The following is a 17,618-nucleotide window of genomic DNA, read 5'->3' on the forward strand; positions in this document are numbered from 1 at the left end:
GCAACAAAGCCGTCCCCGAAGTTCCAGGCCTCTGACGGATGAGGAAGGGCTCTAAGGGCTCCAGTCTCAATGGTTCTTTATAGCAGCTTTCCGGTGTATAATCGCAGTTGCTGGGGTTCTCCATGTGCGGGGAAGAAACGCGCAGGGGCTGATATGAAAAAAATAAAGCAAGCCGCATTACAGACTTTCTCTCCTTGCCCGCTAACCCGATACATACAAGACAAATGACTTCTTCTCTTTTTAATTGCAGACGGTAGCAGCGTTAGTCTATTGCAGCAAAAGAGTCTTGTGCCACTTCTTCTATTGGGAATTAATGGTGGATTAAGGCCCAAAAGGTTCCAGGACCGCCACCTACTGTTGTTGGTGGGGCGGTCCTGGAGTCTTTTTGGTCGGGACGACGAGGACCCACAACTAATTCTTACAAGCGGCCTTAGATGCCTGGAAACTCCAACAAATCACTATAGCACTTTGAGGACCACACTTCTAAGGTCCTTAATTTGGAGTATAGACCGCAAAGAAAAGTCTCTTTGTGGCAACTTAAACTTTAACACATTTATTGTGGCATAATATGCTTTTATAGCCCTCTTCATCAGGTGCGAAAAAATATATTTTAAAAATATTAGGGATGAGTGAGACTTCTGTGCTATTAAACGTAGTGTGTGTGTGGGGGGGGGGGGATTCAACAGTGTAAAGCCCCTTCACAGTGGTGGTGGATATGGCTGTGCTGTTTTTTATAAACAAGATTTTATACAGCTTTTTTCATCAAAATAAGATTTCAAGGTGGTTTACAAGGTTAAAATGGCAAATTCCTAAAACCATAAATAACTTGTTTGTTATGCAACCTTTAAAAGCACAGGAGGCTTCCCCATTGATTCCGAGCAATTAATCTGTAGTGCCAAAGCGCATTGCAATAAAAACTTTAAGATTATGATTATTATTTATTTATATAGCACCATCAATGTACATGGTGCTGTACAGAGTAAAACAGTAAATCGCAAGACCCTGCCGCATAGGCTTACAATCTAATAAAATCATAGTAAAGCAATAAGGAGGGGAAGAGAATGCAAATAGGCACTGGGTAAGGTAAACAGGCACAGGGTAGGGTAAAACTAACAGTGTAAAGTCCAAACAACATCAAGTTTTAAAAGCTTTAGGAAAAAGAAAAGTTTTTAGCTGAGCTTTAAAAGCATAAGATGTGCCATGCTGGATCAGACCAAGGGTCCATCTAGTCCAGCACTCTGTTCACACAGTGGCCAAACAGCTGTGGACCAGGGATCCACAAGCAGGACATGGTGCAACAGCACCCTCCCACCCATGTACCCCAGCAACTGGTGCACACAGGCTTACTGCCTCAAATAGCACACAACCATCAGGGCTAGTAGCCATAGCCTTTGCCTCCAGGAATTTATCCAACCCCCTTTTAAAGCCATTCAAATTGGTGGCCATCACTACATCTTGTGGTAGTGAGTTCCATAATTTAACTATGCGCTGTGTGAAGAAGTACTTCCTTTTATTTGTCCTGGATCTCCCACCAATCAGCTTCATGGGATGACCTCAGGTTCTAGTATTTTGAGAGACGGAGAAATGTCTCCCTATCCACATTCTCCACACTATGCATAATTTTGTACACCTCTATCATGTCTCCCCTTAGCCTCCTTTTCCCCAAGCTAAAGAATCCCAGTTGATGTAACCTTTCCTCATAGGGAAGATGCTCCAGCCCCTTAATCGTTTTAGTTGCCCCTTTCTGCACTTTTTCCAGCACTATAATATCCTTTTTTAGCTGTGATGACCAGAACTGTACACAGTGTTCTAAGTGTGGTCGCACTATAGATTTGTACAAAGGCAGTATGATACTGGCCGCTTTATTCTCAATTCCTTTTCTTATCATGCCTAACATGGAGTTTGCCTTCTTTACAGTGACTGCACACTGGGTTGACATTTTCATCGAGCTGTCCACCACAATCCCAAGATCTCTTTCTTGTTCAGTCAGTCACTGCCAAAATGAGTCCTTGCAGGCTCCTATAAAACATTAGCTTTAATTATGAGAGGGTATGGGCTTAAAGATCTGTTCAACTATGTCCCTTTAATTTCCTGGAAGATATATTTTCTTTTCTTGGGTGAGGGGGGTTCCTGAGGATCCATTCAAGACCAAAGAATTTGTGGTTGGCAGCTTTGCAGCCTTGAGAAAATTTACTCAGAAGAACATTCAACTGATTTAATCAGACTTACTCCCAAGTTAGCACATCTAGAATTGCTGCTCTTTTCTTTGCATTGCTATCATGTGAGCAGGTTTTTGCATGATAGAAATCAAATTATTTACTTACCACTCATTGCTTTGCAAAAGACTCAGTAATTATTGAAATGTTTTAAGGTATATGTTTTTGCAATACTGAACTTGGAATGAGAAATGGTGCTATGTAGGGGCCAGAACTATGTTTATTAGCCTATAGCATTTTCCACATGGATGAGTTATCATTGGCATTATCAAAAAGCCTGAAAGGTTCAATCAGTTTCAAGCTGCAGTGCGTAGGTAGCTGAAAGATAAGCAGTATGAATAATGAGATTTTTGCAAAGGGGTTACATAACCATTAAGTAGTTTGTATGAAAAGCAGTTTTGTTCCACTAGACGTGTTCTCTTTGTGCATCAGGGTTTATCAAAAAATATCTTACACACACAAAAGGTCATAATAGTATATATATTTTTTCCCAAGTGAAAAATAGACTAACGCCATTCTTGTCATATGAAGACCTTTAACAGGAGATTTATAATATACTCTTGATCTATATTCTGAGTCCAGGCTGTGGCCTGGCTACTGAGAAAAAGAAAAACATTGGTTTTTAAAAATTTGATCAGTTCTAAAACATACATAGCCTGAATTTAATTAAAACAATTAAATTAACTGTAATTAAAACAAAGGTGTGATGGAGTTTGACCATCCTTAAGTGTCATGAAGCTGTCTCTCAAAGGCAATGCTTACTCTTGATCCTGGAACAGGAAACAAGCCGGTTTGAGAAGGGAGCAGGGAGGTTATGTAATATTCTTCAGAATCCCCAAAAGAAAAACACTGGGGAACTCTAAAGCGCTCAACAATTTTGCCAGATGTGAGAATTTTCTTATATGAGCAAGAATCGGAACAACTGCAGGCTCTGTATAAGAGAAATATATATATACACACACACACACACACACACACACACACACACACACACATATATATATATCACAGTCTTGTATGCAAATCTATGAGGATTCAGTCTTGCTCAGTGCAGCACTAATTTTTAGGGGTGTGATCCGCTTCGCTTAGAATCGGAGAAGCAACAGCGAATTGGGGTGATCGGGGGGCTGGAGAAGCATGGCGAAGAGAAGCGACCATAAGCGGAGCGCTCCTCTTTTTGCAGAGTGCTCTGCCCGCCATTTTGGATTTTTTCGCCCATAGGATTGCATTGCGGAAAAGATTAGTGGATAACTTTTTTGTTTTTCAAGCTATCTATTTGAAACTTGGTGTGCTTAGAGAGTCGTGGGTGGGGGTCATTTTGAGCCTATTTCCCGCACTCTGCGTGCTGCAGTTTGCTTGCTATAATTTTTTTTAAAATAGGGTAAAAAAGCAGGAGAGGTACCTTTTTGAAGTGCTGAGAGGCAGATTCAATTCCCAGTCATGATCACCTGATGAAGCATCCTCCAATCCCAAAGTTGGAGGGGGGGATAGGCAAAACGGGATACTTAGTAACTTGGGATACTGGGAAACTTTTCTTTCTTAGTCTCTGAACGGACTTTTCCCAGCGTTTTTTTAAAACAGTAGCCCCACCAAATACACAAGCACAACCTGAAATCATATACTAAGCAAATAAATAACCGATAGGAAACACAGCACTGCTACCCACCCTAACCTTGGTGAACAACTGAATAGATGTGGTGCAAGGGGATGAGGTCCCCTAGGGCATGTGGATGTGCCCAGTGCACTCCTGCCCTTGGAGGATCATCAGAGCCCTCCAAAGATTAACCAGTGGAGACTGGAGTGGAGAAACTATGACTGTCATGAGTTGAAGTGTCAGGTAGCTTCTTAAACACTGGTACTTACTTAGGGCCAGTCAAATTGGCATATCCCCCTCCCCCTGGGCACGTCCACTTTCCTCTTACTGGTAAAAGACAGAATAGCCTTTTTAAAAAAATTCTTCTTGTTGTTTATTCAGCAACACTGCTGCTTTTAATTCCACCCCTCCTTCGTTTATTTATTTATTTATTACATTTTATACACCCCATAGTCCAAGCTCTCCTGGCTTTTCCTCTTCAGTGAAGTCTGGCAGGCTTTCATTGTGGTTCAACTCCTTGTTGTTGTTGTTGTTGTTGTTGTTGTTATTGCTGCTATTAATATTAATTAGTACTGCTATTATGAACGTTATTATTTTGTTGTTGTTTAATAATGGCTGTGATCACAATGCAGTCAATCAACTCTGAAGCAAGGATCACAAAGCTTTACTCTTATCTTCCTAGCCTCCTAGTTATGGGATGCAAAAGAAAAGGCATCTCTCTGTGCTGCTCCCGCCTCACAGGGATGGTTTGCATTACTGGCTTTGAAACAATCCTTGGCTCACTTCGTTGTGCTCCCAGAAATGTCTGCTCCATGCCTGCCTTCCCACCTCCGCCTGGGTGCTGTTGTTTTGGGGTATCTGCTGGGACTGACTTCCCCATAGATCTATGGCATCTCTGCCTGCCTCTCTGCCCGCCTGGTGCCTGGGAGCTGTACTACATGATGGGCTTTGTGGTTCAACCCCACAAGCCTCTGGCATGCTTGCTCCTAGTGCTGCCTGTCCTTCTCTGTGCCCGCCTCGCAGGGATGGTTTGTGTGTGTGTTGCTTTGACTCAGGGGATAAGTCCTTCCTGCGCTCACTTAGACTTTTTGAAGTTCCAAATAAATTTTTCAAGTGTGGAAGAAGATTCATATTTAGGTTTATCTACTCCCCAGTTCATGGCATGTTGGGATTTCTTTTGAAATGGCCCCATTGAGCTGTCTGCAGCTTTAAATCCCTGAGATACTGGGGTGTCCGATTTTCAAAAATCCCCCCAAAATCAGGGGAGGCTTGGATTTGCTTGGGGCTTGGCATGCATGTGTATACATGCATCAGGTGTCATGGTGCCTAATTTGACATTTCTAACGTGAAAATTGACGGAGTTCTAGCATGGGACTTGAATTGGGGTGAGTTAAAAGGTTAAACCCCCTGCCAAAAATCAGGGGTTGATGGGATTTGCTTGAAACTTGCCATGAATGTGGATCTAGATGGCATCTGTGAGGGTGCCTGCTTCAAAGTTTTTTATCTGTCAAAATGTCGGAGTAAATCCCATGTCTGAAAATGGGGTGTCCGATTTTCAAAAATCCCCCAAAATCAGGGGAGGATTGGATTTGCTTGAGGCTTGGCATGCATGTGTATACATGGATAAGCTATCATGGTGCCGAGTTTGAGGTTTCTAACATTAACAGAAAAAAGTTGTAGGCTTTTTTGGATTTCAATGCAAGTCTATGGGGGGAAAGCGGAGCTCCAATCCGGATCCGGAGCGTCGCAGCGAACCGGAGCGGACTATAGGCGGAGCGGACCCAATCCAGAAGTTGCGAATCTGGAAGAGAAGCGGATCGGGGGGGGGGTCCATGCACACCCCTACTAATTTTGGTACCAACTCCTTTGGGGTTAGAGCATAGCTTTAATTCCTAGCATGGCCAATGACTCTCAAGTAAAGGCCAGAGAGGGAGAGTGTGTTGGATGCGTGGAGAGAGGGCAGGTTTTTTCTCCTCTTGCATAGCTGTTGCCCCAAGATGGGGGGAAGTTGGTGTGAGTTTGTGTGTCCTCTCCTTGCTTTACAGCTCATGGCAGCAGAGTATGGAGACGAAATATTCCCTCCCTCTCAGTTTGCCTAGGAAAATTGTGAGCTGATTCTCTCTTGAGGAAGTGGACTAGAAAAGGCCAGGGGGTTGAAAGAGAGCTGAGAAGGGGAAACCCTGGATCCCTTTAAACCGGATTCAGTGTGATATGCTTCTGATCATTAACAGAGATGAGAAACTGCTGAGGAAGATGGCAGCTGTGTTCCTTCAAGGGGGTGTGAGGGTGTCACATGACTCCTTGCACAAATTGAAAGAATGGCTGAGGCAGGAGTTATAGGGCCATGTGGACTAGACCCGTGCCCTGCCACAGATGCATACGTACTCACAGCAGAAACATTTCTCTGCCATCTGCATGTTCAGTTGGTGTGAGAAAGGTCTCTACACATGTACTAACATATGTGTGTCTCCATGTGAGGGAGGGCCTTGCCCATTCAGGGTTCCTCTTTCATATATGGCAGGGGAGTCAGTGTGGCTCATTATTAGAGCACCTGCTTTGCATGTAGAAGGTTCCTGGTTCAATCCACAACGTTTCCATGTAGGGCTGGAGAAATTACTGCTTGAACCCCTGGAGAGCTGCTGCCAGTAAGGGCTCCATCACACCTACTTGTTTTATTCGATTTTCATCTGCGGTTTCTCCCTCCATTTCCTTAGCGAGTCAAGCACTGGACACTTAAGCGTCTCTGTGTTGTTGCGCTCTTTCAGCTCATGTATCTAGCGCTACTATGCCAGTGAAATCTCCCGCCTCGCCCCCTACGTTCTCCTTTCCCCTGCAGTTAATTTTTTTAAAAATATTTATTTATGCACAAATACAATAGTACATCAGCCTGAAACTGTGCCACTACGGTAAAGCAACACACTATACTTTCCCCCTAAGATCATAGTAAACAAACTCCAAGGAAGGGAGGCTGTTTGTAGGAAGTAGGAGGGAGCGCACGGGCCAAGACTGTTGCTGCCTGTGGCTTGGGAAAGGTTTACAGGGAGGAGGAGCAAAGGTTTGTTTTGCTCCATTCAAAGGGTGGGCAAATGAACAATCATTTTAAATAATTCCTTTTGTAAAGGCAACCAAAATGCTTATGTCTGTGTAATTTTTAAAGATAAAGAGATCAAACTTGGCATGGTGACAGCTCTTAAGGAGGGCTTTAGCCGTGCCAAGTTTGAATCAGATCTGTTTATTCCTTGATTTTTTTACGAATTTTTAAAATCCCCCCACTTAAACCCTTTTCCTGATAGTCCACCAGTGTGAAAGTCCACCTGTTTGCAATTGTGAAGGATCTGTTTTCCTTTACTTTGATCATGCGAAGCTGTGCATCTCCATTTCATAAAACAGATCTGCTGTTCCCTTACTCAAGAGTAAATCTCATTGATTTCAACTGTATTTACATCCAAATCATACTAAAATCCCATGCATGCTTCCCTTTGAGTAAATCCCATTGAACAGAGAGAGACATACTTCTGAGTAAACAGAAGTAAGATCTCAGAAGCATAGGGTTGCAGAGCACTTCTTTCCAGTTTCCTGTTTTAGACTTTGAAAAAAAGCTTCTGAGTGACCACACTATGAAAAGTCAGTTCTATATGCATTTACTCAGAAGTAAATCTCTCTCTGTTCAATGGGGTTTACTCAAAGGGAAGCATGCATCAGATTTTAGTATGACTTGGATGTAAATGCTGTTGAAATCAATGAGATTTACTCTTGAGTAAGTGAATCATGCCCAGGCAATAAATGAGCTCCATTGGGCACGCACAGGAATCACACACTCCTGTGATTCTGCCTTAAAGCAACCCTTTGTGTTAATAGAAAGGAATGGTTATGGGGAGGAGGAATTAAAAATTCCTTAAAAAATCAAGGGATGAACCGATCTGATTCAAACTTAAGTGCTAAAGCCCTCCTTAAAGCCCTCCTTAAGTGCTCTCACGGTCCCAATTTATCTTTAAAAATTAGGGAGCTGCGGGCAAGGAGGGTGGGGTTGGAGCAGCAAAAGTATGTTAGACCAGCTCAGCACAAACCCGTTCATTTGACAAGGGTGTGGAGGAGCACCCTGCCCTCCTCTTTTGTCAGCATGCTCTCCCTTCAAAGCACATGCCCCCAACAAAGGCAAAAGCGAGATGACGGCACTACATGGGGCTGAAGGGTGCTTTAATTCCATTTTGGGAAAATAATCCAGACTTTCCTCACTCTAGGAAAACATGAATAAGGGAGGGGAAGAGGTGGGGTGTCTGCAGGACAGGTACGATATCATGTGAGTGCCATGCTGCAAAACTGCAAACCAGGTATGATGAAAGTGCAATAAAACACGGGTGTGATGGAGCCCTCAGTGTCGACAATACTGGCCTAGATGGATCAATGGCCTGACTTGATATAAGGCAACTTCCTATTTGCCTACATTCAAGTAGAATCCTTTACCACATGTGCCAGAGACACCAGTGGTGGGCAGTAGCTGCAGTGGGAGTAGGATTAGCCCACACAGTCCCTCTCCCACATTATTTCAATGGAAACTTTCCTCCTGTGTTGAGGTGAAGTGGTCTGTGGTGGTGCTGTGAGAGAAAGAGGAGCAAATAAAGGAGCAGAACATTAACTTCCTTCCTCTTTCTTTCCCTATGCAGGAAGAATATTGACTTCTGGTGCAAGTATTCTGAATTTATAGTCTGGTAAAATGGCGCATTCAGCACTGCCTACTCAATCATATACACAATTCATACTAAAAAAGTAGTTCTGACAGGAAACAGTCAGAGAAGAGCACCTAACTCCCTTAGTAATTTCCCTGCTTCAAAATTAGGGCCTATATCATACAGAAAATGCAAGATTCGTACCCTAGCTTTTCATCCTTTTTGCAATGTGGAGTGCTATGTCACACTCACAGGCACCTATTGGCTAGTGCCTGTGACACTACTGGAAATGACTTTTTATTTTCTCAGTATTTTAACATCTAAATTTAAACTTTGCTGTTTTAATTCTGTATTTTAATCCTATATCAATTTCTGCTGTGTGGTTTTATCCTGGTTGTGCTTTTTATATTGTATTTCGTATTTGGGTTTTTAGCTTGTTGGATGTTTTATTATGTTCCTAATGGTTTTAATTTTTGTGAACCGCCCAGAGAGCTTCGGCTATTGGGCAGTATAAAAATGTAATAAATAAATAAATAAACAATTTTGTTAACTTTGTTTAATGTTTACTGAATTTTGTCAATTATGTTATATGAGATTGAGTTGATTAGAGGCTGACTGGAGTACCACGGCAACATGGTGTGATGTAGCTTTATAGAACCGTAGAGCTGAAGGGCCCTGTAGGCTATTTAGTCAAACTTCCTTCTTGATTCAAGAAATCCAGAGCTAGAGCATCCTGAACAGATGGCTGTCCGGGCTCAGCTTGAAGAAGGAAAGACTTTTCAGTGAAGAAAAGCACACACATACACACTACACACACAGGTCTGGAAGCAGCTCTGTTTGGATGTTATTTTTATGTTATTCTTGTGTTTTTAATTGTGTTTGAATGCATTTATTTTATTATTTTAAGCTAATTCTGTTTATGAATGCAAGCTGCCTTGTGTGCCATTTTTCTTGGTAGAAAAGTGGTGTACAATTCTAATAATAAATAAATAAATAAATAAACCTAATCCTAAAGCCCCAGCTAGCAAACAGAAGTATTTTTTTCTATTCTAGAATGGTTGCAAATCACTAGTATGCTCATCATTAAAAGGCTCTTAACATTTTTTTTTATTTAAAAAAATCAACGAAGAAAGTATTTGCACCATTTCCAGACTCAAGAGGAAAAGGAGGGGGGAAATGTACTCAAGAGAACAGCAGATGGCAGCCAAGATCTACATGTAAAAACTTCAGGCAGCATAGCTGTGTTGATATGTTGCAGCAAAAACCAAGAGCCCAGTGGCACCTTAAAAAACAATGAATTTACGAACATCAGGGCAACAAGGAGGCCATATTAGTCCGTGCATTGGCCAAAGGAGCAGTAGTAGCAGGGAGTTTCCTTCGCCTCCTCTTTGACCAGAAGAACACTTAGCTCCAACTGCCAGCTGCCCTGACACTAGAGAGCACAGGAAAAGCACACTCTGTTTTTAAATATTGCATATTGATTTTAATGTTTTAATTTTTGTAAACCACTCAGAGAGCTATGGCTATAGGGCAGTATAGAAATGTAATAAATCATCAACATCCATTGGCCAGAAAATGGCTGCTGGGTTGTATGGATTTCGAATGTGTGTTTGTGTATGTGTGTATAATGTTGAATAATGCTGCTTTATTTAATTATTTAGAAGATTTTTATCCTGTCTTTCAACTGAATGATTCTTAAGGTAGCTTACAATAGATTATAACAATAGGTTGTATACTCTCACCTTACCTATTCAACTTGTATGCAGAACACATCATGTGACATGCTGGGCTTGACGAATCCAAGGCTGGAGTTAAAATCGCAGGAAGAAACATTAACAATCTCAGATATGCAGATGACACCACTTTGATGGCTGAAAGCGAGGAGGAGCTGAGGAGCCTTATGACAAAGGTGAAAGAAGAAAGTGCAAAAGCTGGGTTGCAGTTAAACCTCAAAAAAACCAAGATTATGGCAACCAGCTTGATTGATAACTGGCAAATAGAGGGAGAAAACGTGGAGGCAGTGACAGACTTTGTATTTCTGGGCGCAAAGATTACTGCAGACGCTGACTGCAGCCAGGAAATCAGAAGACGTTTACTTCTTGGGAGGAGAGCAATGACAAATCTTGATAAAATAGTTAAGAGCAGAGACCCCACACTGACAACAAAGGTCCGCATAGTTAAAACAATGGTATTCCCCATAGTAACCTATGGCTGCGAGAGCTGGACCATAAGGAAAGCTGAGCGAAGGAAGATAGATGCTTTTGAACTGTGGTGTTGGAGGAAAATTCTGAGAGTGCCTTGGACTGCAAGAAGATCAAACCAGTCCATACTCCAGGAAATAAAGCCAGACTGCTCACTTGAGGGAATGGTATTAAAGGCAAAACTGAAGTACTTTGGCCACATAATGAGAAGACAGGATACCCTGGAGAAGAGGCTGATGCTAGGGAAAGCGGAAGGCAAAAGGAAGAGGGGCCGACCAAGGGCAAGATGGATGGATGATATTCTGGAGGTGACAGACTTGACCTTGGGGGAGCTAGGGGTGGTGACAGCTGACAGAAAGCTCTGGCGTGGGCTGGTCCATGAAGTCACGAAGAGTTGGAAGCGACTGAACGAATAAACAACAAATGTGCATGCGTGGATATATGCGGGTATGTATGAATTATTATAATGTAAGATGCCTTAACGATTATTCAAACAAACGATTATTCAAAGTTATAAATCTAAATAAATACATAAAATAAATTATACTTGGAAATGTAATATTGTTTGAAAGAAGTGGAAGCTGTGAGGACATTCTTAGATTCCACACATTGTATGCACCTTCAGGATACAAAGGGCTTTTTAATTGTCTGACCGGCTTTTCAATTTTTGTGGGATTGTTTGGAGTCCTCCCTTTGAGGTCAGAAACAACATTCTGTCAGAAGGGAGATCTGATCCCCTTCCCACACCCCCTCGCAAACAGTGCAGACAGAACCATGCCAGTGACTTTCCAAGGATAGAAAAGTTACCTCAAAAGAGGTGGAAAGGAGGTGATTCTGGGGGATGGGGGAGATGGGAGAGGCCAGGATACGAGCTATCCTGAGGTCTCCCCAGTCTCATTTCTTCCCACTCTGAAGTGGGGGCTTATGACCATCAAGGGGGCAATCGATAGCCCTAACTAATCTTGACAGCTGTTACCATTTTACTGTTGGTGTCTGAAGCTGAGATATACCGACTTATCTATGGCTGAGCTAGAACATGGTCCAGTTCATCCATTGTCTGACACTAAAGCTCATATATGTTGCCAATTATCACCTACCTATCCTAAATAGAGCCCTGACAGTACATACATGTAAGCTCTTAGACAGAAGTTATAAAGATGGAATGATTGGAGATGTTCAAAGCTTACTTTTATATTAAACAGTGTTGTCATTACAAGCTTCTGTTTCTCAATTTATAATAGCAAAATAACTTTATTCTCACAATTTTTTAATCTGATACTGTTTCTGGTCTGTTTGTCTCCAGTTTTGCATTTACGTCATCAGTTAAGGGCATGTCTAGGGAACAAATCCCGTGAGATATCAGTAACAGTACTTGTTTTATTGCAGGGAAAGACTTTCAGAGACTACATTGTGCAAAGAAAACTGTTGAAAATAAGCTCTTCTTCCAAGGAAAACGTTCCTTCTAGATTTTCAATCCCTTGACGTTTTCACAATAATTCAAATGTTATTTAGAAATTTCCACTGAAAACACACATTTTAAAAAGGATTGTAGAACAATGCATGTTATAGCACATTTCACATGGGAGTCTATGTATGTGTATATATGTATGTATGTAAAAGATGAGGGGCATCATATGCATTGAATATTTTAATTGGCTTAAACCTCAAGAAAGCGCCATTATGTTAAAGCAGTACGAGGCAGACCTTGCTATGGAAGCACGATACCCCAATTCAGGAATTTATTCACAAGTAGCAATGCCACCAACATCACATGCTCCATGCAGCCCTACCACCTGACTTTTCAAGGATTCCCTGAGATGTCAGGCAGATTTCTGAATTAAACGTCATTCTAAATTTCAAGACAAACTCCATCTTCACCATGCTCCTGTTCTAGATGAAAGTCTAGAAGTAGTTGCTTCAGTGGCTCTGAGCTCCTGTTATCAGCAGAGTCTGAAAAACCAACTAGGACCCTACCTTGACAGAAAAAGCATTGTGACAATTACTCATGCTCTGGTAAACTCATGCTTGGATTATTGCAATGTGTTTAGGGTACCCTTGGAAATGATCCATTTGAAAAGGTGTACAAGGGAATAAGTATTCCTAGAAGTGCATAAATTTCATCCTGATTATTTTAGCAGTAAAGTTCATTTCCCTTGTTTCCAGCAAGAAAATTATTATAGAATTGTATTTAGAAAGAGCTGTTAAAAACCTAAAATCACTCAGGAAATTGCAGGGAGTGCAGTACTTCTTGCTCCTCGAAGGGCGCAATCCTATACATGTTTAGAGAGACAAAAGCCCTACAACTCCCAGCATTCCCCAACCAGCAGATAGAAAAAGTTTTACAACATCCAGCATTACCTAGCCAGCCATGCTGGCTGGGGAGTGCTGGGAGTTGTAGGCCTTTTTCTCTTTCAAGACATGCGTAGGATTGCGCGGCGATCTAAGAGCAAACAGACAAAAGGGGTCTCTGTAGTGTAGTCTCTTAACTGAGCTAGAAGCGGAGCAGCAGAGGGCGCTTGATGATCTAGGAGCGCCTTTTCAGGTTGGACGCTACCCGACTTCTCCTGGACCGGCTTGGCTCTCAATGTTTATTACCAGCGCCGGAATGCGCAGTTCTTTCTACTACAAGGTAGAGGGCGTGGCTGAGAGAGAAAGGCGGGGCTTCGCTTTGGCAGGCTGTTTGGCCGCCTGCAGGGTGTTAGACAGGATCAAACGCAACAAGTGGTCGTCGGGCTCTTGCCTTCTCCCTTCCCTTCGTTGGCACACAGCTTTCCGGCCGGAGAGCCGCACTCGAGCAGGCGGCTGTGGTAAAGAAGGTGCGATTCCGGCGGAACGACGAGAGCGAGCGAGGCTGGTGCGAGGGAGCTGGTGAGCCGGCGGCGCGGCTCCGGAAAGGAGTGCGCCATGGTGGCTTTTGCAGGCACCGGAGGAAGTCGCGCTTCCCTCGCCGGCCGCCTCGGCTCCGCAGCGTGAGATCAAACTGAAGCAGGGCTCCTTTCCCCCCTCACGATCTCTCAGTTCGGCAGCAGCAGCAGCTTGCAGGAACAGCCGAGGAAAGCAGGTCGAGCGGCATAGACGTCGGCATGGCATCTGCGTAAAGTCCCGTCCCCGGAGGACGTGTCGGTGGCAACGAGCAGCCGGCATGAGCGACAGCAGCGAGGGGGGGATCATCAGCTTCTCGGTGCCCAGCCCGCCGCGCATTCTCGGAGGCGGCTGCCCGCTGCTCTACGAGGATGGGCTCGGGAGGAGAGCGCCAGCCGCCGGCGAGGCGATGGCCCGCGGCTTCCTGGGCGGCCCAGGCGCTCCGCCGCCCGGCACGTTTTGGAACGAAGACAGCGGCTCAGCCTGCCCCGTCGCCGACACGGCAGCTCGGGCCAAAAGCAGCGGCGTCGGCAGCAACAGGAGGACTACGGTGTCTTACGTGATCAACGAGGCGAGCCCGGGGCTGCTGCAGGCGGCCGAGAGCGGGGCCCTACAGAGCTTGAAGGAGGCGTGTGAGACCGTCGGAGCCGACCTGCAGACGCTGCACTTCGGCAAGCTGGACTTCGGCGAGACGGCCGTGCTCGACCGCTTCTACAACGCGGGTGAGTGGCCTGCACGGCTTCGGCCCGGCGGGGCGCGGGGTAGCATTCTGTGGCTGCCGCAGCCGTCAAAGCACCTGGGAGGAAGCCCCATTGAACACAATGGGACTGTCCTCTGAGGAAACATCCATAGAGTTGCATGTGCCTGGCGGTAGAGTAGCCGGTCTCCAACCTGGGGCCTTCCAGATGTTTTGGATCCCATCAGCCCCAGCCAGCACGGTCAATGACCGGGGATTATGGGAGTCGTAGTCCGAAACGTCCGGAACAGCCCAGGTTGGGGAGAATTGTGATAAGAGTACTGCAAGAATGAAGTCTTCTCCTCACCCTCCTTTCTTTGGGCCACTATTCTAAATAGTTGTGTACAGGTGAAGAGGAAAGTGTAATCTACCTGAATCAATGATCCAGGCTGCATTATTAGGTGTTGGTAGTTATTCTGGATCTTTAACATTCTATGTGGAGGAAGATCTTAGGCTATTGACACAGATCACGGTTAAATACAGCTTGGCAATTTTTGTGTCTGAAATGCAAGCATCAAATGTCAAATCGAGCTTTTCCTGGGTTTGTAATTTAAATGTCAACTGGTGGACTATTGTACGCATTACATAGAAACAAAGTTAGGTTGACCATTGTCTGTTCACTCTGTAAGGCCCTGTAAGCAATCCCAGCATCTTAACAAGTATATTTGTATGAAACCTGTGTTTGTATCATTTACGTGGTTAGGTGTAAGCCTACAAGACCATAGAATACTCTTCCCCAACCTGGTGCACTCCAGATGTGTTGGACTGCAACTCCCAGCATTCCCCAGCCAGTATGTTGTACTCCAACACATCTGGAAGACATTACATTAGGATGTATACACAAAAAGCATCATGTGTCGATTCAATTAAAAATAGCCCCCTTCTACTTTATGTGCAAACAGTGCCATGTGTGAAAGTCATCACAGTTGGATAGAATGTACAGTTGAAATTTGCACGCTGCTGCTTTCTTTCTCACAATAACAGCATTTCCTAGTTTCGGGCTAAAAGGCATCTTTGGTGTCATTTCTTAAATTGCTTTGAGTGTGTAGCGAGCATTTCTTTTTCACACTTCACTTATCTCATATTCTGTCTCTTAAACTAATGTTGCTGAAGGAGTTGAACCTATTTGATATTCAGCATCTGTATCTCAAATTGCTAAATAATATATTTGGAGTCAATGTGTATAAGCAACAAAATAAGGGCAAGGACTTGCCTAGAAATTACGCCCTTGAAGCTACAAGCTCTTAACTCTGATCCCAGCATTGTCTGGTCTGGACATACAGGATATGCACACTCTTAAGTACTCTCTGCACATGTTCAAAGGTGCTGCTATTTTTATCACATGTTAAATTGAGTCCTAGCTCTAGAACCTGGCTTCTGAGGCCATAGTTTTTCCACTGCTTGGTTTGCTGGAAATCCTCCAGTTTTGTCTGCGATTAGGGCTGGATTTTGGGGCCCAGAATACGACATACTTCCTGCTTTTTTTGTAGCTTGAAAGTAAACCTATGCTAGTCCTCACAAAAGCTGATAGTGTGTATTTATCATTAAGCACTTGTTCTGGAAGAGGGAGTAATGAGGGTGTTTAGCCACATCTTGTATTGTTTCTTGTTTCCTTGGTTCTGAAGATGGTAATCAGCCAATACATTCTGCAGCCTTCTCAGCCAGTACCTGTACACAAAGGCAAGTAGGTGTTTCACCCATAGGTCTTTTGGCAGGAAATTTCTGGAAATAAATATCTCACCCTTGTGCTGTTCACACCCAGGGCTTTCCCAGGAGCATAAAGCTTTATTCAGAATTAATCCACACATCTTTCTATTTCTGTTCTCCGAGTCATTGATGTGGCTTTGGGCCTATTCATGTGACACTGTCTAATTTGGTGAGGTGAAATGCATGGGCTTAGCAGATCCAGGCTTAGTTTTTGTGTGTGGTGGGACCACTTGTGTGACTCTTTCACCACACACACATACAGCTCACCCTGTAGTCTGTGTCTCCTGACCTGCTGTTGAAAATGTCTTGACCACTGGCATGGTAAATATGGGCTAAGTCCTAAGGTGGGCACACAAAAGTGCTTTAGTACATCCCAGGTGCAGCTTTAACCCACTCAAGCCACAGGCTCACTATGCCAGATTAATCATTTGAATGGATCCTTAGAGTCAACATAATATTCTCTTTTCCTCTCTCTTTATGTGTATACATAATATGTGTATATATAATATAATAATAAATATACACACGCTGTTGTATCCAGTGCTAGTCCTACTTAGAGTAGACACATTAAAATGAATGAGACTTAAGTTAGACTAACACTGGATACAACCCATACGGTCACTCTGTACGGGATGTAATTTCGTCTGTTTTTATTTTTCAACAGTCCTTTGGAATAAACAAAGGGAATGGCTGGAGATAGTTAAAGAGTAACTGTGCTCTGTTAAAGATCACGGGTTGTATTTGATAGTGTCTTTTAGCCAGCAGAATGGATACTGCTCATGAGACAGGTTCTCCTTTCTCTAGCATCCCCTTGCTCACCCACAAAATCTGTTTCCAAAGCAGATTAGGGGCAATGTGGGGCCCAGGGGAAGCTGAAGAAGAAAAAGTCCTGATGCATGAAACAAAGCCCACTCACATGACGTTAGATGGACCCTTGCCCACTGTTAATATCCCCAAATCAGAGCAAATCCGCTTATTACATCTTGTCTATCTAGATATATACCAATTATTTGAAGTTTAAATGATCATCTAACATACTATTATGGGCCAAAAGGGTTAACAGAAGGTGTGGGAGTATGGGAATTTTCCCTTCCACTTTATATTTAGCTCCCATGATGTCAGATCGTATACGAAGGAACATTTTTGCTGCAGTAGTTTTTAACAACAGCTGGCATTCCACTACTGTTAGCTCAGTGTTTACATTACCAAGCTCTACAGACTTTGAATGACGATACTATTTAGTGTGGCCACCAGTAGTGATGGGGAAATGGTGCCATAGGTTTACAAAATTAATATGGTGCTATCACAGTGTTGTCACATGGGCAGTAGCAACTACTGTAGCTCCCCAAAAAAGTTGGAACAGAAAATTTTAAATAATTTCCACTAATGGAATATAGCATCCTTCCTCATCCTGATTCTTTCCAGATGTGTTGGACTACATCCCAACATGGTGGGAGTTGTAATCCAACACACCTGAAGGGTGCCAGATTGGTAAAGGCTTTGATACTGGCTTAAGACCACAGTTAGAGTATCTGAGCTGACAGTTTAACACTCCTACATTGTCACAGATGTGTACGGGACTAGGGCTGCCTCTCTCCTCCTGACTGGGAGTGAGGTACAGAAAACATTAACTGG

At 43.5% G+C, this 17,618-nt stretch overlaps 1 protein-coding gene across 2 annotated transcripts in view; it reads left to right on the top strand.

Annotated features, from left to right (window-relative positions):
* The first annotated feature begins 13,770 nt into the window (after positions 1 to 13,770).
* Positions 13,771 to 17,618, top strand: part of MAP3K5 (mitogen-activated protein kinase kinase kinase 5) — a 111,706-nt gene continuing 107,858 nt past the window's right edge. Inside the window, exon 1 of one of the 2 annotated variants that reach the window (XM_063124621.1) lies at positions 13,771 to 14,262. In XM_063124621.1, coding sequence (XP_062980691.1) covers positions 13,821 to 14,262 — 442 coding nt within the window. In that variant the 5' untranslated portion in view covers positions 13,771 to 13,820. The remainder of the gene's footprint in view (positions 14,263 to 17,618) is intronic. The other variant, XM_063124622.1, reaches the window with a different exon arrangement.

This window comes from Elgaria multicarinata, chromosome 4, assembly GCF_023053635.1.
Source record: "Elgaria multicarinata webbii isolate HBS135686 ecotype San Diego chromosome 4, rElgMul1.1.pri, whole genome shotgun sequence".
NCBI classification, from domain to species: domain Eukaryota; kingdom Metazoa; phylum Chordata; class Lepidosauria; order Squamata; family Anguidae; genus Elgaria; species Elgaria multicarinata.